General features: G+C 33.6%; 1 protein-coding gene across 2 annotated transcripts in view; it reads right to left on the bottom strand.

Moving 5' to 3' along the window:
* Positions 1–22,747, bottom strand: part of LOC117115162 (neurexin-4-like) — a 49,333-nt gene continuing 26,586 nt past the window's right edge. Inside the window, exons 6-22 of one of the 2 annotated variants that reach the window (XM_033258860.1) lie at positions 22,511–22,689; positions 20,047–20,318; positions 17,494–17,645; positions 16,897–17,034; positions 15,896–16,031; positions 15,251–15,354; positions 13,572–13,691; positions 12,557–12,760; positions 11,855–11,937; positions 10,985–11,186; positions 9,794–10,192; positions 8,587–8,820; positions 7,451–7,636; positions 5,304–5,431; positions 4,415–4,502; positions 3,588–3,857; positions 1–3,006 (exon numbers count right to left, since the gene is read on the bottom strand). In XM_033258860.1, the coding sequence (XP_033114751.1) occupies positions 2,816–3,006; positions 3,588–3,857; positions 4,415–4,502; positions 5,304–5,431; positions 7,451–7,636; positions 8,587–8,820; positions 9,794–10,192; positions 10,985–11,186; positions 11,855–11,937; positions 12,557–12,760; positions 13,572–13,691; positions 15,251–15,354; positions 15,896–16,031; positions 16,897–17,034; positions 17,494–17,645; positions 20,047–20,318; positions 22,511–22,689 (3,086 nt within the window). In that variant the 3' untranslated portion in view covers positions 1–2,815. The remainder of the gene's footprint in view (positions 3,007–3,587; positions 3,858–4,414; positions 4,503–5,303; positions 5,432–7,450; positions 7,637–8,586; positions 8,821–9,793; positions 10,193–10,984; positions 11,187–11,854; positions 11,938–12,556; positions 12,761–13,571; positions 13,692–15,250; positions 15,355–15,895; positions 16,032–16,896; positions 17,035–17,493; positions 17,646–20,046; positions 20,319–22,510; positions 22,690–22,747) is intronic. The other variant, XM_033258861.1, reaches the window with a different exon arrangement.

Below are 22,747 nucleotides of genomic sequence, written 5' to 3'. Positions count from 1 at the left end.
CCAGGGAAAACGTATTTATTAAAAATCAAGTTTAATTGCTAAAAAGAACACACCTTATCATCTCCTTGGACCCACTACTGGGAATCAACTATGTTTTAATCTACTGTTGCTTCAACAATAAGAAAATATATATTCATGGCTTAAGACTTCTCAACCTCTTGTTAAATAGGGAGTTGTGTATTTACAGTTAGTAATGTACCAATCTATTATTCTACAAGTTCCCAACAAGTTTTAAAAAGATTACAAAAAGAAAAAAAATGACTTTTAATAATAGTCATTTGTAGAGAAACAACTTTTTCACAAACATTGCACTACTAAAGACTTGACTGCAATACCCAATGCAAATGATCAGTAAAATGGCACAACCCACCATTGTCCAATGAATGGAAGAGTCTAACACTGGAGGATGGCAGAATATCTTATTAAATTATCACTTGCATATCATACATAGAATGGTTCAATTATATATACATTTTGTAATCATATAATATTAACAATACAACTTAACATTAATATACATTTTTGTCATGCTTTGTATATCAATACCATGTATTAAATTGCTGTATATTATATTAAAATAATATATTACATAATTAAATACAATATACATACTGTATTAGTATTACATCTACCATATATATTTTTATGTCCAATTATGTTAAAATAGATTAAATTAAATAGACTGCTTCCGCTGATTATATTATATTCATGTACAAAACATGTACATCAGCAATATTGGGTTGCGGTTAAGTCAAAGGTCAAACCTACAAGCAAAGGTCAGTAATTATCAAGCTTATAATATAAATACAAGGAATGAATAAAATCTACACAAGGTTTAGATTAAATTTATTTGCATGTAATTATCAAGGTCAAAGTTCATATTGCAAGAGGAGACACTAGAAACGAAATGCTCAACTGCATCACGTTAAATGTACACAGGTAACTCAGTTCACTCATTAATAATATAAATATTTAACTTTTCATTAATATCACATATTTCATTTATGATAACTTCCAACTTTTCAACTAGAAATAACTTTAAACTAAATAGATTATTGGAGCTTAATTATTCAGTTAGTTTTCAAAAAAATTGTTTTCATATAGAAATAGTTGACTTTCTTCAAAGAGGAAACATTTCATAAAGGTACTAAATGGTAATGGTTCACAGTAAGTATTGTAGACTTCACTGAAGCCACACACACACTGCATTGTATGATGGTTGTACAACAGTCGGCCGATAAATTTAACTCCGCTCCCTGTAAGCGCTTGACGGTGCGACACTGTCTGCTGATTGTTGGTGGCAGTCTGAACGGATCGTCTTTTAAAATGATCTGTTGTGTGCGTCGTGGAGCTGCCTTCCCAATAGAATTGTGTCGACCGGCGACAGTCAGGCACAGTGTGTTGCCGGCTTCACACAGGTCAAAGCATCATGCATGGAATGAATGTATGTAATATTCATTTTGCTTTTTAATACAACTTGTGTAACCCTTATACTGGACTTGTTTATATGCTTTAACTTTTGACATACCAACTTATTCTGGTACTTTTAAAAATATCAAGATCTGTTAGAGGATTGTAGAGGGTGCTACATTCATATAAAAATACGACCCATTTTTGTGTTGTCAACTGAGTAGTACTGGCTCTTTCTTCGGTTCGGAAAAAAATATTAATTCATCTGCAATTAGTCAAATCTATCATATCACTAATTACGAAGATAATTGTTCATATTAAAAGGAATGAATTGATCAGTGATTAAAAATAATTTGTTCTCGAATAAATACAGTACTTATTAAAACAGTTACTGTACTATATAAAGTTTTTAAAAAATTTCAAAATAACTAAATCTACATGGAGGAATATAAATAGTTAAGACAGAATTAATTACTACAGAAATCTAATAACCACAAACATAACTGATCAAAGAAACAAACAGATATTTAAATAATGATTAATAAAATTCTAAACAAAAAGTATCCAAAAAATTTGTCTACCTTAAAAATTATTTTAAATCTATGAAGTGCAAATGTGTACAAACAGTTCTAATTATTTTACATCTTTACAATTCAATTTTAGATATTAAGTATCAGCCATTTACAATTTTTCTAATCACAAAAAAAAAAATTATACTGTAATTGAAAAATATCAGCCATTCACAATTGTTTTCGGAGCTCTTCACAAAAAATAAAGCTAATATAACTGAATAAAAAACTATTTAAAAATATGTTTAGCAGTTCTAAATACATAAAGAAAAACTTTAAAAAATCTAGTGAATATATGGTTTTGGCCTGATAAAAAAATTAGGGTATATTAACAATTGTAATCACAACAATAACAACAATATACATATTATAGCTCCATGATTACACAGTACTAAATCCCACAATTTAAAGATATGAATTACAGTCCATGCATTGAGATTATGGTCCATATATTCTATTAATATTTTGGTCAAATTTGAATTAAAAAATATTCAAGTTAAATACTTTAAAGAGATGCATGTGTTCTTAAGCCAGGCATGCATTGCGACAGATCCATGTCTGTGCGAGTGCTTGATAATGCAACACTGACTGAGCGAATTGCCATTAAGAACAATCTAATGCTCGTGCCAAATATTGCATTGCAACCTCCATGGGATAGCATCAGCCTACGAGCATCGTCGCAATGTTTGCCAGACTTTAAATAAAAAGACGATCTGCTCCCATCTCTGAAGCAGATATTGTTTGACCAAACTGAAGCAGATATTGTTTGACCAAACAAATGTTTGTCATGTCTGACAGAAACTGAATTATGATAATGTATGTCCGGCATTACTCATCTATAAGAACCACTCTCTGCTCCTATCCCCCTGATGGTTTGGGTCTGACGCCCTGACAGCCGCATCTGCATCCTCAGCTTCTGCTACTCCCTTGTCCTCGTTTGTATGGTACTCTCCCCCATGGCGGTTCATGTAGCGTCTAATGACAAAAAGCATTGAGCCCAGAGCCACAAATAATACTAGTACAACAACTGAAACAAACAATTATGACAAAATGTTTATAACACGGTACACAAATAGTAATATATTAATAATAACAATTATAATAATACAAATTTCTCTTAATCAGACTTAAAGGGAATATCTTTTGTGTTATTTTTCTATAAACGTCATGTTATTTTCCCGTCGTTTTTAATTGTCCTTTAGTTTTCCTTAAGGTAGCTTTTAGTAACATACATAATATAATAATAAAAATACAGTAATAATAATAATAATAAATAATAATAATAATAATAATAATAATAATAATAATAATAATAATAATAATAATAAAATAGTAATAAAAATAATGGTAGTAATGGTAATAACATTTCTTTCATTTCCTGCAATTACCTTTCAAATTAAAACCCCAAAAATTAACATGTTTTCAATATTTTTGCACAAAACAATAAAATTGAAATATAAAATACACATAAAGAACTGAAGTATTAATAAATAAATATTAAATATTTCTAAATAAGTATGTAATAGCTGTGATGGTGTACCAGGTCTATCTGAGATTCCTTTTTATTCAATAATAATTACATATAAACTTATAGGATGCAATACTTACATGCAATTGACACTTTGTCCCCAGTTGTCTTTACTGCAGCTACTGAGGGCTGACCAGGTGGTACAGTGGAGAGCATCTTGTAAGTAAAATCAGGGTATGGTAATTTAGATGTTGGGGGCAGTGTCGCTCCTTCAACGCCACAGTTTGATTCAACTACTAGGCCTCTGCTGGCTATTTCTGGTGGTTGACTAACAGGGTCGAACATTTTCAGTGGGTAGAACTTATTAAAACGAACCCTGGAGATGCAACCTACAAACCGATTGTTTCCATCTGAAAAAAGAAAATAAGGAAACATGAGTCAGACAATAAGAAAAATATAAGAGACTTCAGTAGAGGATAATGCAGAGGCGAAATAAAACAGGTTAATGTAACTTAGATATTGGGGGCAGTATTGCATCCCAAATTCATAGTAAATTCATAGTAATTAATTTGTTTGACTGCTCTTTTGTGGTACTACAAAAACAAGATATTGGGGGGCAGTATTGCATCCCAAATTCATAGTAATTAATTTGTTTGAGTGCTCTTTTTTAGTAGTACAAAAACGGCAAGAAAGGTATATTGAATTTCCTGATTGACTTACAAGTTGTCAGGAGAAGAATGATGAATTGAGAAGAGAGATTTAAAGTTAAATATAGTACATACAACAATATTAAATGTGGTACGGAATAGAAGTTAAAACAGATACAGTAGGAAATCAAATTTGTAAGTAAGCACTATAAATTGGCAGGGGCACAATGCTGCATTTGAAGCACAAGGACTTGGTGGTATTAAGCAATTAAGAAGACAGATTCAAAGGATTTGAGAATAAGAGGATGAGTAATACTCACCTGGGCTACCAATCGTGATTTTGGATGGACTACTAAAGGTGCTAACACTGAGGTCAAAGTTTTCCAACGTCGGTGAAGTCTCATCAATCTAGCAAAGGAAAACATGACAAGAAAAGTCAGGCGTATGTGATACTGGGGAAAAACAATAAAATAGCTCTGAAACCTAGAGATACCGGGATGGTGTCTGGCGGGGATAGTTTTTTACCAAAAGTAGTTAAGTGTTGCTTAAGGTAGTTAAGAAGCGTAGCTTAAGTTAGATAGGTCTGTCCTGGGTACAACACTAAACTCCATCCAGTCGAGGCCTTGGCGACTAATCCGACAACCCCACTCAGATGTGTCTTAGTGGCTGATGAGGGGAGGGTGCCATGGTCACCCAGCAGGGAGAAAAACCAACAGTTGAACAAAGGGCGGATAAGCTCTTCGGAGTCAACGGCCAACTATAACTTAGTTGAAGGAGTAGGAGTATATTAAGCCACATATTATTTTGATATTTATATCTTTATTTTTTCATTGTGATGCGCATAGAGGTCATGACAATATACGCCTTATAAGTCCACCATTATTATTATGAATGACAAAAATGGCAACATAATATAAATGCCACAAAATTTCAATTTTAATTGCATGTAAAACCATGAATTAAGTAATGCATTAAGTAAGCTACCAACTTTCAATAAGACAGGGACCAAACTAATTAAATTTTCACTGATTTACAGAATGTTTTTCTACAAAATTTCTTACAATCTAAAGGGCTATGAGAAAAATAATAAATAGTTATCTATTATTTAGCAAGAATTTTTTAAAATGTTTTTAAACCTTCAATTAATAGTCATTAGCATCGTCAAAATATAAAAAAAAAAAAACCAAAACATTATTTTTTTATACTCACCATCATTGAAAAGGCATTTCCGATTCTGTTTACCTTAACAACATGATGATTACCATCTGCATAGCTTCCTACATCTTCTGTTAGTGAACCTGTATCATCTCCAAATGCAAAGCTAAATTGTATTGCACCTGTACAGGAAAACAAGGAAGAAACTAAAATTACAATATCAGAGAAAAGAAAACCTCACAAGCAAGTGAACCTATTTAAACAAAGATTATGTTTATCTAAAGTGGAAAACTTGGGCTTAAAAATATAACATTCTATATAGAGCCTAGATAGTATTTTATACCTACAGTAGAACCTTGTTTTTACAAACCCCCGTTATACAAACCCTTGGTTTTACGTACACCTCGTATCTATGATGACGTCATCAAAAAACCCGAAAATATTCAAAACAAACAGCCCTATTCAAAGCAACCATAAGTCAAAAAACTATAACAATAAACTATACAATAAACAAACCATAATGCAACGTATTTTCATTAAACAGCAACGTTGATTGAGTGTAATACCGGGTTTTTATAATCTAAAACCACTTGAACTGAGTGAGATGAACAACTACTGATGGTGCTTAAAATAATTGCTTTCCTCCTTAGCTTCGTGTGGAAAAATTGTCTGGTCGAATTTTTTACACGAAGCTGAGTAGGCATAGTTTCGTACAAGAACGCTAATTGGTTGACCTCCCAGTGCAGCGCACATGGTTTTAGATTATCTCAGCATCAGGCCCAGACAACACCACAGCTCTGTTGTTTAGAATAGCCATGAAGGAGAATTCCCAAGTCACAGAATACCTTTGTCGTATAGGTAATCTTACAATATTTTCATGTTCTTTAGTTAAATAAAAGATATAAAGTGATGAATTAATACACTAGACAAATGGTTTTATTTGAACACTTTATTATGACATCGTAAAGTGATGAATAAAAACACTAAACACATGATTTTATTCGTAGGCCTAGAGGCTAGGTCTAGCCTAGGTAACATCGTTCATTCATAACATATATTTATTGAGCGTTACACACGTATTAGGTCAAAGGTTACCACAAATTTAACCCAACTTCGATTTTACGAATCCCCCGATTTACGTATGCCCTCCGGTCCCGTACCGCATGTAAAATCGAGGTCCTATTGTATTGGGATTCAGTGAGGTATAAAATATTAGTTACAGTATAAGTCTCTTTTTATATAATAGCAAACTATGGACAGTAAATGTCTGAAATGAAGGAAATTTATATACAGGTCTCCTTCTAATTAAAGACCACTTTTGGGACCAGGGTTTCTGTGGTCTTTACCAGCTTTTGTCTCGATTTAAAATAACAACATTTGTTAATTTTGGACAACAGAAAAAGTGGTTTTTAAATGGAGGTGGTCTTTAATTGGCGGGCTCTTTAATTAGAGGGAAACCTGAAATTTCCGACATAAATTAATCTACATAATTGCTCAGAATCAAATAATTTGATAAAATGCCCAAACAGATACTATATAATATGAAGAAAGGGTAGATGCAATTTTATACTAATACAAAGCCTTGGAGAACCTTTGATAGTGTTTTACTTTTGGTTATTCATGGAGGGCATTTTATATTGTATTTTCTTCCTAATATTTTGTAATTAATAAATTTAAAAAATAAATTTAAAAAAAAGGAAGGAAAAAAATAGTATGCACATTTAGGCAGACTCCTGAACATTCCAAAATTCCCAGTCCAAAATAGCAATTAAATTAAAGAAAGCTATAAAAAAAAAAAGTTAAAAGACCATTCAAGTTAAAAACGAACTGATACTGAATACCAAGCATTTGGCATGTATCCGGCCGATGACCAACATTACTGGCCAATGATTGTAGAATGGGCGTTATCTAACAATGAATAGCATGGAGATTATGATGGTGATGATTATATAGCTTAGTGGCGAATGCAACCTGCAAAAATATTGAAGAATTCTTTTGAAAACTGAAACTGTCATTAAGCACATTTATAATGAATTTCAATGTCACTGCACCTTATTAATGTAACATTCCCCCGGAAAGAAATACATAAGCTGCAACAATTCTGCTTATGCATCAAGACAACTACTCCAAATTTTTGTGAAAATAATAGCATCATAATAAAAATGTTAAACTACATTTAGGCCCTAATATTATTTCCTTACCTTCTGAATTAAGTTTTATTTCCATAAAGCTGTTGCCTGCATGGGAATCAATACGAACAATACGGCCTTCTGTATTCTGAACAGTGGAGAATCCAGCAACGATAACATCATTTACAGAATTTAATGAGTCTTGACTTGGGATGGTATAACTAACCTCTGAACCTTCGTCAAGATCTACTCCAACCTCTGAAAAAGTTAGGAAGTATGATCGTAAAACATTAAAAATTGTTCTATAGAAATATAAATATTTTATCAAATGAAAATAAACACATACTTATATATATTCAATTGGGCAATTTTTTTAAATATCCCTTTTGTTTATATATGCATTGGGCAACGTTTGGGTTAATGTGTTCATAAAAAATATGTTACAATTAATACTTACATAAAAAATATCAGAACAATAATATTAACAGATATAATTACGAATGGCTCAATTTTACATATTGCATTAAAACCAACTTATTATTAACATGTTGACTGCCAGCAAGGAGTATGCAAGCGCACAGGGTGCCGCTAAGGGTGCCAGGGACGAGTATACTCGTCAAAATCAGGGTAACATTCTAGCATTTATAACTTCTTTGTTATACATTGTAAAACTAGACTCAATGGCTGGTAGTTCGGGAACGATACACCTGGACGATAACGTACAAATGGCGTATGTTTGTTGTGTTATGTTGCCGGTAGTACACTCGAGCTGCACACTTGGAGGCGCACATTGAACATATACCAACCCATGCAAAAAGCGGACGAGATAACTCGCCCTTGCCAAAAAGTGCTATCACAGTGCCGTTGACGAGTCTACTTGCCCCCTAACATTTTCCCGCCAATTCCTTGACACATCATTTTGATGATATACGAATACACAAAATATCAAAAAAGTATGTTTGTACATGTAAACTTGTTTTGGCACACGGGAAGGAACCATAAAAAAGGTCTGGCAGTCAACGTGTTAATATTAACTTGTGATTTATTGTAATTTTGATATTACATCCAGAGTTCCGCATATTTTATTATCATGGAATTTGGCTGCAACACTGTTGTTTGTGAATTAATATATAACAAAATACCTTATCATTGCACTATTAACATTTAAATCATCTAACAAAAAATCAATTTTCCTGAATAACATTTACCTTGTGTACAAATCATGCCAGCAAATGCTGAACCCTCACAATTGCACTCAAACGTAGAATAGCGTTCAATGCATGTGCCTTTGTTCATGCAAGGCCTGCTATCGCAGTGGCCAGTACATCCTTGAACAACATAATATGCATGCCTAGAAGCCGCAACCATATCCTTTGGCTTTCCATTCATTCGCAAACTTTGCATACAGCCAACATACCCATTGCTTTGACTGGCTGTTGAACCTAGAAAACAGGATAGAATACACGCTTATGAATGGTATAATAAAAAGAGAAGGTAATTTCAGACAATGCCACGGAGAATAAAATTTAAATCAAATTTATTTCTAGAAAAGGAAAAAAAAAATTCCAATGGGTAACTGCATACTGGTACTGGTAGAGAGGCATTTTAATGGCTCTTCCTTGAGGTTATAAAGTACACTTCTTTTCTCTGGTCATTGGATCCACATTTTGCTGCTGGTAATCAGCGCAGAAGCAGGCAACCCCGCCAGTTATCCATTTATACTCCTGGATGGAGAGAAGCAATGTAGATAACAGGACACAAGCGAAATGCACAGCGAGGGACTGAAACCCTGACCTCTTGTTTGGGAATTCATATAATCATAATCATATTTAAGCACTTTGGGGCTTTTATTAGTGTACAGGGCTATATAAATCTAACTTATTATTATTATTATTATTAATATAATTATTTTTATTATTACTATTATTATTATTACCAAACCATTTCGCGCTGCACCACACCGCTTTGTACATGTTCAACTATCCACCCAAAAAGAAACAGTTCTTAAAGTTTTGCCCTTCCTCTATAGGGTTTACCCACTTTGGTCAAAATCTTTTTGGGTGTTAATATCTAAATAAAGCAACATTTTGCTGTATTTTCAGCAAAATCTGAAAGGGTTACCTGGGGTCCTCTAGGTGATTTGGCATGGAATGACACTGTATAACAAAAATTATTCAACAATATTCTGTAACCTATCTCAATTCAGGCATGAGTTATTTAGCATTTTGTGTGGCTGTTAGGCTGACACTGATGCAAGAAATCATAATTTAAAACACATAAAGACTACGAAAGTATCACATTACAACATAATAAATTATTTTAATAAAAAATAATGAGGTATAAGAAAAAAAAAGTAATAATACACTGTATGAAGAAGATAATGATGAGAAAATATGGATAAAACATTTTACATACCTACAAATAGTGTGCCACGATTTATATCAAATAGTACATTACGATCACCATAAGGTAATGGGCGTGTTACGCCATTAGCTTCGTCTACCTCTAGGTACATCTCGAGGGGATCCATCTCAATATAGACACGGTGCCACATGTTGTCTGTCAGTTCTTGATCGGTTTCGATGCTAATGGATTCTGGTCCCGCACCGTAATCGAGGGAAAATACCATCTTTTTGTTTGTAATCAACTCCAACTGAAGATAATCTATGTATGTTTCGTGGATGCCATTGAGCAGTACAGCTGGGTAGACAGTCGTCTTGAATTCAAGGTAAACATCGAAACCGCCCTCAGCGGTCAATTCAATTTCAAACTTCAAATGGGCTTGTTGGTCTCGAAACGTAACAGGATTTTGTACTGTTTGAAATCAGGAAAAATACTTTTATGTTTACTCTGGCAAGATCAGCTGTTGTATATACAGCCTGTGGGGGCGCCAGTGGGAGGTCAAGAAAGGCATTTCCACCCCCACCGGACAAGCCTGTACACCCCATAATTTGCCTATCCAAATAACGTTCATTTGATTGCTAATTCCTAATATTGTGGTACAATAGCTTTAGGGCCATACTAAATAAAAAAAACTCTACCTGTTAACCAACCTTACAAGGAATTTTTATTTCAGGACTCTGACTGAGGCTCTAGTCAGCCACTTGGTTCGAACCTGCCAGCCCCCTGTCAGAAAATATCTGAAACGATCACTGACTACAGCAATCGACAATCATCCTACTTCTTTATTTTAAGTTTACCTTCCGAAATCTTCATGGCCCTTAATTGTTTTTTTTTTTTATCACTTTATTTTTTTCATATTTTACTGTAGATCAGTTTTTTCTAATTTTGACAATGTATGAATATTATTAATCTCTGAATGTACTTAAAAATGTTATTTTACATCCATATGAAATTTTATATTACTGTATTTACACATCTATCAATCCAGTATTACTATTTTCATTGTCCTCTTATGAATAAATAAAAAAAAAGATTGAATATTGGCATAATTGTAATATAAAAATTATATACAAATTAAAATTAAATATAAATTTTATAACAAATAGCCTAGTACAACTACTTCTCTAACAAAATTTATAATCAAATGAACCTATTTAGAAGTTTATTACAGATACTTTCAAATTTGAAATTAAGAGTCCTTACCTTCACCACGACAAATTAGTGGGTCGAGTGTGTAGTAACCCGTGGAGGTTTGAGGATCAAAGTCACCGAACCTAAGCTGTGCGACTGGTAGGTATGGTTTCTGTGTCAGTATACCGGAATCTTCCCGCTCGATTGTATCGTCAATGTCGCAATTGCACCATTTATTGGAATCAGCACACGTTCCTTCAATTCCACAGGCACACTTTAGGAAATAATATTATAATAATATATCATAACATGTCCCTAGCAAAAAGATCCAATAAGCAATCATTAATCGGGGATGAGTAGTTGGTTCATTTCTGAGACTAGATTTTGTAAAACTGGAGTGTAGTCAATTCATAGCGGTCATACCACTGTTCTGCGCATAAATCCCAATTAATACACAATGTGTTTATGGGTGAAAGCAACAATTCTATTATTTTTTTTTATGCTCAAAAAAACTATATTAAATTGAAATCTTAAAGTCTTTCACCCAAACAATTTAATCAACTCTTCATTAAATCAATATCAATCAATCAATCAAACTTTTATTTCAAAAACACTAGTCCATACAACAGAAAAATGTACACACTCTAAATTTTTAATTACGATATACTCATTAGTCTATGTGTATACCTGCTAGCAGACAAACAAACAAATAGTGATGAATGCAGCCTCCTTGATAAACCAAATTGTCCTTTTTTTAATGACGATAAGCTCAATAGAATTGAACAAAAGCACAAGAGTTCAACGAATCCGCGGACACACAGTGGCTACCACCAGCACTACACTGCTCTCGGTATGATTTGTACATTGTCAAGAATAAGTATATTATATAATGCTGTCCTACATATTTATTCATATATTTTCCACATCAAATAATATATATACCTTTCTAGTACCAGGGCCTGCCCCTCCCCAATAATCCATCTTCTCGCCTGTGCTAGATACCCACCAACCATACTGAGGACCATCTGAAACAAAAAAAAATGTATACTACATCTTAAATATCTTCACCTTGGTTTGACAGGGAAACAAGAATGATATTCATTCACACAGCATATAGGTAAGCTAGGATAATTCTATTATTCTTCTTTTGTACTCAAGAGGTATAAGTTTCAGAGGAAACTTCTCCATTTATCAGTTTATACAGTTTTGTAAAAATATTTACAAAATAGACATTTTCACCTTGGTTTGAATTTTTAATTATATTTCTTTCACATGTTTGACTGTTCTTACCAAATACAAGCCAGAGTTGAAAACAAATATTTGGTTTTAATTTCCTAAAAATGGGTTCTGGGAGAATTTTAATAGCTCGCCCGATTACAGGAGATCATGCCTATTCCTGATAAACTTCTACAACTTGTGCAAAAGAAAAGAGAACTTGCATGTTGTGCCAAATTGGTATGACTTTCAAACATTCTTTTCTGTGTCAAACTCATAGAAACTTTACCACCATTATGCGTAATAAAACTTGCTTTTGTTGTCGCTTTTTGTTGTTATTGACAATTATCATTATCATTAATATTATTATTATTATCATCATCCTTATTATTATTGAAAATGATGATAATATAAAGTGTTTTTCCTTACTTGGCGAATTGAGTAGCTTGGACTTCTTGCATCTATATTTGATGTATTGCTCGCAGTGCTCAGCCTCTGATACCAGCATGCGAATCTGATCCATGCCTACTCCATCATAATCAATGTCATGTTTGTAAGATCCTGGTTCATTTGATCCAGTCACTCTGATCTCCCCTTCTGAATTATGGTCCAATTCAGTCAACACTACACCATCTGGTAAAATATAAGTTGCACCTTAATATTAGAGGGCAATATTGAGTGTAGCAAGGTTTGTAGTGAACATACTATTATTAATATCAATATATTGTATACCTTAGTTCCTTTGGTATGTGTATCATTTTAGTAAGATTTTAGACAATGTAATGCATGTCTAATCAACCAAAGTTTGAAACCATGTTAATTTTTTACTTGTGTATGATCAATGAATATGAAGTAATATCATCTTGATATTAGCCCAACTCCTTCAAACTATAAAACTCAGTTCAATAAACTTGGTAGTCTATAGGTGAGAAACTTACAGTACATGAATAAACACCCCCCACCCCCAGCCCAGAACCTAAGACTCAGAAGGTCGAGAAACCTCTTATTTAGTGTTGTGTTTACACCTAAAAATTACTTAAAAGTTCATTATTGTCAAAGTTATGAGAAAAATTATTATAAGGCTTCTCACACTTAGACATTCGTATGCTAATAATTATGAGCTGTTATCAATACTTAAGATTTACTACTGTCACGTTTTCATTTCATGAAAGTTTAGTAAAATTTATCAGAAATTGAAATGTACACCCAAATACAATTAACTGCATTTCCACATTTACTATGGAGTATCCATCCAAAAGAAATATTATCAACTGTTTATCAATCAAAATTAACTAAACCTCAATAAATTTTGAAAATTTATTTTCATTTTGTAAACTGCAATGCAGTCACAACCATCTGTTAACTTTCAACAAGCTAATTATCAACTGGTCTCTATGGTAAATGGAAGGCTGACTGACAAGAAGACAATGTTGCCAAAATTTACCTTCAAATATGCACCTAACCAAGAACGGTTCTAGGGGTCCGCTACTGTCGATGTCTATCAGTTGATTTCCACTGTAACCTGAAGTGCGCTGGATTGCATCGCACGACCTCTTTGACAGAGCTGTAAATACAGTGATTAGAATTGAAACTCAAACCTGATTTGGTTAGCTATTAGTTTGATATATGTATCATACACATGTGTACCAATAAATGCAGTGAATTAAAGTGATAAACATTCATAGATTACAGTCTATGCATATTAAAAACCAAAATTGGAGGTATGTAAATGTAATATTATATGTGCTCTTGTAATAATGATTAATTAGCTTAAACATCATCAAAATAAAACTAGTTTTAATACTCAATGTTAAAAATCAGAATGTAATGGTAATATACTAAACAAATGAATTATTTATTTTTATTCTACATTGTTATATTTATCATGTTCTTTTTTTTTTTTTTTAGTTTTTTCTATTTATTTTTGTAACTGTTTTATGCTCAAAACTATGTTAAATTTGATTTTTGATTTTGTTTTATATTGTTGTATGTCTGTTTGTCAAGGGCCCCTTTACTTCAGTCTTCTCTTCAAATATAAAGTTTAATATTAAAATAATAAAAAACATATTTTGTTTTCAAATATACTTTGGTAAATGCCAACAGAATTTTGAATGTTGATTTTACAAAATAAATCTACTAAAGTGTCAGTTACAATGTTAATGTGCGCAAGTGGAGTGGAGTTGAATAGCTCAGTGGTTAAGATGCTTGCCTTCTGATCCCAGGGTTCTGGGTTCAATTCCTGTCACAGCAGGACTTTTTCTCATGACTAAAAACAACTCCACTCCCTAAGACCCATAAAGAGACTTAGTTTATAAAGCATCATCCTCATCCTGTAAGTGGTGAGTGTACTTGCTCTTGCAAGCGGTCATTGCAGGCTCATTTGCATTCAGGCCTAAACGTGTTTCTGGATTATTTTATCTTGACCTATCACTTTCTTTACATTTTTTAACTTTTATTTTTAAATTATAGCTAAGCATGTTGTTAGGTTTAGTTTTCTGGGGCTCCAGACTTTTGTCATGGTGACTTTGTTGCTTTTGGGGCCCTAATGCACCTGCTAAATAAATATATGGAAAGAAATAAATGAAATTAGTACAATGAATGATTAAACCATTTATGTAATGATTTCAGGGAGCATACTACCCTCCGGTGTCTGTTTTTATATCTAAAAAGCAGTTGAATGCCTTCATTAAAATTGACATTATTCCTACAGTATGAAATCTAATTTATTAGAGAAAAGAGCTAATGAACTTGTTATACAACTCTGGGACTTGACATGAAACTCTGACACTGGCAATTCTGTTACAGAAAATATCTTGCAAGCCTTTACAGTTTTTATACTATAATACATCAAACTTATCAGTGGACTCATTAAATATGGTAATGAAATAACCACCTTAGTGTAGTTCCTCAAATATAAACCCACCACCTATTTTACGCCTAAATTTATGTACAGTCTTTCATCGGGCAAGAGCCAAGGGTATGCTTTGAATGAGTACTTGACCCAAATTCTAAAAATACTCTTTAAAAAAAAAAAAAAAAAAAAAAAAAAAATTGGCCCAAAATTGGCCCAATTTTGTATTGCGATGGGCTTAATTCAGGAGAACCAGGGTAGTAAGAACTTACCACGATGACATGTACTACCACCGTAGCCATTCGGACATAAGCAGCTGAATCCGGACCATGATGCCTGGCATGTTCCATCATGCTCGCAGGGGTTGGGGGTACACCTACAATTGAAGCATTTATTAGTAATAATAAATTGATGTTGGCTATAAACACACTGCAGTGTGCTTTTCAAAAGTATATAAATATAATTAATTTAAAAAAAATAACAGAAATACAGCATTGAGGATAGCACTTGAAATGTGTGGTAAGATTCTTATTCCAGCAATATAGGTTCAACAATACTGTATAATTTTTATCATATAAACTATATCTATTACTGTACACAAGAAGAACATACTAAGTAAAATAATAAAAAAACAATATAATAATAATAATAATAATAATAACAATAATAATAATAATAATAATAATAATAATAATAATAATAATAATATAATAATAATAATAATAATAAGGACTTTTTTTAGATAACAAAAACAGTTCAGTAAAAAAAACTATAACAATAACACATACCGTATGAAGACAAAAGGTGTCTAGTACAGCTAATACTGCAACGACAACAGCACATTGCCCTCAATGACAGCAACAATAATTATGCAATTACTCACAAAACATTTGTAAGACCTAGCACCAATTACTCACCAATCATACAAGCCACATGTATTGACCTCTACACCTTCATTTTCAGCAGGGGTCAGCGCTTGAAAGTTTACCCGAACGCTGCCAATCATAAGATCCAACATACAACCAAGAAAACCAAGACTAGTTTGTTCCTTGTCTGAAATCAAATCATGTATAAAATTTAGGTTTATGATAAAGAAGGTTTGACGTGTCAGAAACCTTGTGCTGAATGAATCAACTGAAAATAACATAAACAAGCTATCTCTTGACTATCAATTTTTAAAACAAAAAAATTGTGCAGGACAATGGTGGCGCCAGACATTCAGCAATAAGGGGTATAAACCTCTGCCCACACTCCCAAATTATCTTTGAAAAAAACAAAATTGTATGGCCATATATAGTCATGATGTGCCTATATATGGTCATGATGTGATGACATCATGACCATATTCAGGCATGTCATGTTTATGTCAAATAAAACTAGAGAGTCTGGACAGGGCTTTAGGTCCCAACAGGGGTTGGAAGTCACTGAATAGATGTCTAAGTTTCAGAATATGGTTCCAAATTTACCCACTGCCACACCATGTTTTGATACAACTGTTAGAATAGGAACCTATAGATGCCTGTAAATTACACTCTGGGACTTTAATAATGTTTTTTTTAAGCAACTGTGCAAGTGTTTCTCTCGTTGAAATTGGCTTCTTCCCGAGTCCTGTGCTCCCCTGGACCCTCACCGGTGTAGGCTACCATTTTTATTTGGTTTCTGCAGTTGATCCCCTTTTTAAGGAACATCTTTGGGACCAAAAAAGTGTCCCCATAATTGGGGTCTCCTGAATAGGGGTTGGCTGTAGTGTTAAAAGATATTCCTTCTCTCGTTTAGTTCCCAAAATGTCCCCTTAATATGGGTGTCCCTTAAATAGGGATGTCTCAAAGGGGGGTTCTACTGCATACCAACCAAAAACATACATATAGTACACTAAACAATAATGTCAATCATCAAGAAATAATGATGAATTATTTACCGCTTCCAATATAATACATATTCATTGGTGTTGCAGTAACTATGGTGCTACTCCTAAAGTCGTCCACTATGAACTGGAGTTCATCGTTTATAATCTTCACCTCGACACTGTGCCACAATCCATCATTAATAGCAGCACCTTATAGAAGGAATTTAACAATTAATTGTCTATATTATAAACAAAACTTATTATGTGCAAGAAGATTTATCTATTACTAGAAGTCTATTTTACACTTTAATTTATTTTCTTGTATACTAATTCATGTTTTGTTTTACGACATTTGAACCTCCATAATTATTTATGAAGTACGTTGAAAGATTTTTCCAGAATAGAGAAATAGTTTTATTAGTTCTTTCGTACCCTTTATTGTGACGTATAATGCACTCTAAATATAAGTCAATAAGTGACGGATTCGTCATCTTATTGATTAATGATTCACCTTGTGTTTTTATTGTCATTTATATATTTTCATTGGCAAAACTATGAGATGGAATAAAAAATGAAATGAAAAATAAAATGAAAAATGAAATTGAGAAAAGGAATGAAAAATGAAAGGAAAATGAAATAAAATAGAAGGCGACAAACAGTTTAACATACCATCGCTGTTGATTGTGGTGCCAGTGAGTTCATTCCCTACTAGGATATTGATAGAACCACCCTGAATAAGGATTTGGAAGGGTTCTCCAGTGAACAGTTCATTGTACAACAGAACACCATTTGTCTCGTAGGTTCTGAACCTGAAGCTTACACTAAACATTAACAAATAAAAATCGTTACCATATAGTAGTGATACAATAACAAAAAAGGACAAATATTTTGAATCAACATAGCAAGATGTGAAATACATATAATGAAGTTTAGGTTGTTTAATTAGCAAAAAAAAAAAAAGAAGTTTAATCTTCATGTCACTGAAAGTGAAAGTTGATAAATTTTGGATTAATTTAATGAGAAATTACGTCCATCGTTCTTTACCTATTAATAGGTGAGACTTGTTTTATAACTTGTTCAGCAAACATGCTGCCTGCCTATAATGATGATTTATAATAAAAATACAATTTTATTTTTGGCCAATTAACCCACCCTCCGCCACAAAAAACAAAATCAGGAAAAGAAGGTATAAAAAAAGTCTCGCCTTATGTACTTATAAATTGTAGTCCCCCCACCCCCGCAGACCCGGGCCATAGTGGGGCACTAACCAGGACTGAGCCAGGGATGTACACATAGTTGTGTCCCCGTAGTGCCGGGAGGTACCTAAAATTTACCCGTAGATGTAACAGGCCTCGGAAGGGCCGGGAATTTTGCACGTTAGAGTAGCCGCGGTTTCATGTGTGTAGGCCTAGGCCTAGGGGCCTAGAGTTGTCAAACCGTGTCTGGTCCTACCTAGCCTACACTAGGCCTGGAATTCAGTTAGCAACTACCGTGTGTTTTGGTAATTAAAAAATCACCTACCGGTACTTTAGGCCTACAATCATGGTTTCATTTTTTATAGATCACGGTATAAATTACGTAATAAAATTTGACCCTCTAACCACCACAATGCAGAGGACCGAGGTGGCAGTGCGTGTGAGTGCGTTGCGTGAAAATTTGTGAACCGTGAATTTGACCTAGTTTGCACCAAAAATATGCCAGTACATGATCCAAGGCAAGAAAACCTGTTTCAACTACATGTATTCATTTTCTTATTTAGGCCTAATTTCTAATTTCTGTTTTGATATTGAATAATTAAATTCTATCAATCAGTTAAATCAATTAATCGATTTTTTTTTCTATGATCAATCTGTCAATACACTACTTTTTTTTTTGCACTTTTCCAAACTTCCATGAAAATCTGCTTAGACGCATGCGTAGTGCTTCCATCAAGCAAGCCCATTTCCTTGGCCTAGCTCTCACATGCTTCTCCGATTCAGACCTAGGCTGGACCTTCAAATAGGTCTTATCATCCAATCATTTATTAGCGGGGCTTTCGACCAGGGCCACAGTGGTAAGTGGCAGGGACTTAACTGGGGATGTACGTTAAAATAAAGCCCCCGCATTGCCGGGACTCTCACATGCATGCAACCGTTTTGGAAATTACATCTCCCCCACCCCCTAGGCCCGGGTCCGGGGGAGGGGGACCACAAGTGCATTAGGGAAGAAAAAACCCAATGATAAGTCACCTAACCATTACTGGTTCCCTGTCACTTAATCATTTTTTTCTCCTCAATCTATTCAAGTTTATTTCACCTTCATTTCAAAACAATTAAAACACTACTTAATTATATACCAATTATTATGATGGTTTTAATCAATTGTCTTGACTTATTAAATAAGGTTACGTTATTTTTGTTAACAGTGTGTAATAATTTTTTTAATGTTATTATGTTGAAACTTTTAAGCTCTTATTTAAAATTGAGTTATTAGATGAATTAATAATTAAAAATATTGATAACAAAACCGCTTTAGAAACCAGTACACATATATTGATTGTGTATTCCAGAATGAAAAAAAAAATTAATGATAAAAAGAGCGAATAATGTGAATGACTGGTTGGACTCAACTTACCTCCACCTTGAACAAACAAATAATGATTAATTAGTTGAACGAATTAATAAATAAATGAATAAATAATCGAATGAATACATAAATGATTAAATAATAGAATAAATATATGAATAAAGGAATGAATGAATGAACAAATAAATGAATTCGGAGTGAATAATGAATAAAGAATGAGTGAATGAATGAATGAGTAAATGAGTGAATGAATAAATGATTGAATGAATGAATGAATATATAAATGAATAATTGAATGAATAAATGAATGAAGAAATGATTTGGTCTGATGGAATCAGTCATTGATTACAAAATCCCAAAGCCCTCCGAAAATTAAATGAATAAATGGATAAATTAACAAGTAAATGAATTTTTGAATGAATGAATAAATGAATAATGAAGGAATGAACAAATAAATGACTGAATGAATGAATAATGGAATGAATAAATGAATAAACAAATATATCAATAAATGATGATTGAATGAATATTAATAAATGAATAAACAAATAAATGAACAAATGAATAAATATATTATCTGGCCTGATGAGATCAGTCCATTATTACAAAACCCCAAAGCCCTTTGAAAAAAAAAAAACAAACAAACCTATGACTTACCTTAAACCTCCACCTTGTGTATTCTCAATAATAAGTCTAGATTCATGTGTTGGGAATGACGCAGGCACCACGACTTCGCTAGTACAGGCGAATGTCTGACCACCATGTACCTTTAGACGAGGGTTATTAGTTTCCTTCTTGACTGTGCCGATCACATCAAATTGACCATTGAAATTCATATTTTCCAAACATCCATTAAAATTCTGGTCTGGAATCTCTTCGTTCCTGTAGATTCCAGGTCTGTAAAAGTCAGGAGTTCCACCAAAAGTAACCTAAATAATACAAGACATACACATTTGGTTTTATATGTTTTTTTCAAAATCTTCAGCGTTATTTATCTCAGCTTCTATTTATTTGTGGTTACTTTTCTTTAACATAGTGCAAAAGTATATTCTTCTTTCATGGATTGGAGTGAGCTGTGAATGCTCATGCTTTTTACAGCATGCTTGACCCTAATGCCGGGCACTCACTGTGTCTTGAGATCCTCGCACAACAAACTCAACTCTGCTCTCTGTGAGCGCTAGAAGACGCAATGCTATCTGCTGATTGTCGGTAAGATTCTGAGCAGATCGCCATTAAACGATCTGTTACGCGTGCGTCGTCACGTTACGTTCTGCATAGGTTCGCATCGACTGATGAAAGTCACACGAGTGAGTGTCCGGTTTTACAAAACACCTGTGACCTCCTATGGGTATGCAAACCTGGCCAGTATATGTGTGCTTGACGATTCCTGCAGTTTCATATATTCTATAGAAGAAATACGTACTGTATATGTACTGACATTTTGGATCTCTGGGCTCAGATATAATAATAATAATAATAATAATAATAATAATAATAATAATAATAATAATAATAATAGATGGATTTATATAGTGCAAATAAACTAGGTCTCTATGCACTTGACAATATTGAAGTCAAGAAAACAAAGAAAAAAGCCGGGGAAAAAAAACCCCAAAACAATAAACAACAAGAGCACCCAAACCGAAGTATCGGGTTACACCATTTACTGTAGCTTACATACCATCTGTTATGTTTCATAGTCTGTTATAATGTTTGTATAAAAGGTTTACTTCTGCCTGAATGTGTGCATGTACACATGATGGGTACCAGTCCAAAGGCCTACCTCAGCCAGTTAATGTGACACACAGGTTATTTTTCTCCTAAAATTTGAAAAACTATGTGTTTGGTAACGCTATGCTTGACCGCTAAACACCGAGATGTCAGTGTTTCAGGTTCTTTTATGGAATCCGATAGATGGGGTAATTACCGACATGTACTAACAATTTAAACACTATATTCTGTCTTGACTATAAGTGTTTCGCAATTTTAATGTGACCTATTCTCAGTGACCTCATATGGCACAGCGATACTGAAACGCGGTTATCCCAGCTTCATTGTGTGAATATGCATGAAACAACAAAAGTGAGTCACTTTCATTTTACTGTTACAGGTCAAAGATTGTAATTAGATTAAAGTGTTTGGTACCACTGTAAAGCTAATACCGGATTCACACGTGAAGTTAAATTCAACAAAAAGTAAAAAATTGTAACCGAGCCATCTCCCGAGTTATTCCTACCGAGATATAAAGCATCCACGCGCGCCTGTAAGGTAATTCCAAGGTCGTGTAAAATTTATTCAATTTTATTCAATGAATCATTTTTGCCCCTACTGCCATATAGGACTAGCCTAGGTCTAGTTGAGAACCCGTCATAGATGGACTGTTGAACTCACCATCACAATAAACATTCGAAGCAATCAAATGCCCTTAACAACTTGCTGTACTACTGTACAACTACTAGGCCTAGGCCTAGCTTCTGATGTTTCTGTCGACTCTTGATAATACTATTACTAACATCATCCCGATGTTCATTTATGTATCATCTTCTCCTACCAATACTAATTAACATCGATAACAAGGGTAATTCATCCATTATTGAGAAAAACTAGGCTTATCTAATTCTAGTGGATCGGAATCGTCTACAGAAGGAAGATTACCAAGACGTTCCAAAATTCTACAAGGATAGTACACGGAGGTACTTTCACACGTGCCGTAAAATGTTACTTTTGGTTACATTTGGTAAGATTTTTGTACGTGTGAATTGGGTATAAGATGTTTGTAATTCTTGTCGTATTTATTACATGTCAATCTGATCACATACACACTCTCTACTGTACAAGGTTCGGAAAAAAGTTAAAATTCACCAAAAAGTGTGGCGGTGGCTGATATTTTTTTCAAACCCCTGGCGGTCAGAGTGTTAAACGTGCCAAGTTGACTTTGCCTAACTCTAATAATTTCAAAGTCGATATTATTTTACATGCAACATTGTTCTGTTTTAAATTAATTAACGATTTGATGAACAATTCTTCAATGCCATTTTGGATTTGAACTTTGAACTTGGCAAGTTCAACTGTACTTGCTTGTGAAATATATACAAAAAAGAGCATTAAAAAAGATACCAACCTCTCTATCAAGATCAATTCGCGAAAAGCTGCCTTTAGTGTAGCCCTGCATATGAATAGAGTCAATGCTGACTCGGACCGCCCTCCTCTTGCGGTAATACACAACATAATGCCACTGGTTATCATCCAGCAGGCCACCAATAACGAACCTGCTATCGCCTGAAACATCATCCGTGCTCCCTACAACATAAACAGGATTTAACATTTTGTAAGCAATGCCCTCATTTTTTTGTCTTAC

The sequence above is a fragment of the Anneissia japonica genome, unplaced genomic scaffold (genome assembly GCF_011630105.1).
Source record: "Anneissia japonica isolate Jap-2015-1 unplaced genomic scaffold, ASM1163010v1 scaffold6997_len847652_cov182, whole genome shotgun sequence".
Classification (NCBI taxonomy): Eukaryota; Metazoa; Echinodermata; class Crinoidea; order Comatulida; family Comatulidae; genus Anneissia; species Anneissia japonica.
Note: the sequence above shows the minus strand (reverse complement) of the source record. Positions and strands in the feature narration are given on the sequence as shown.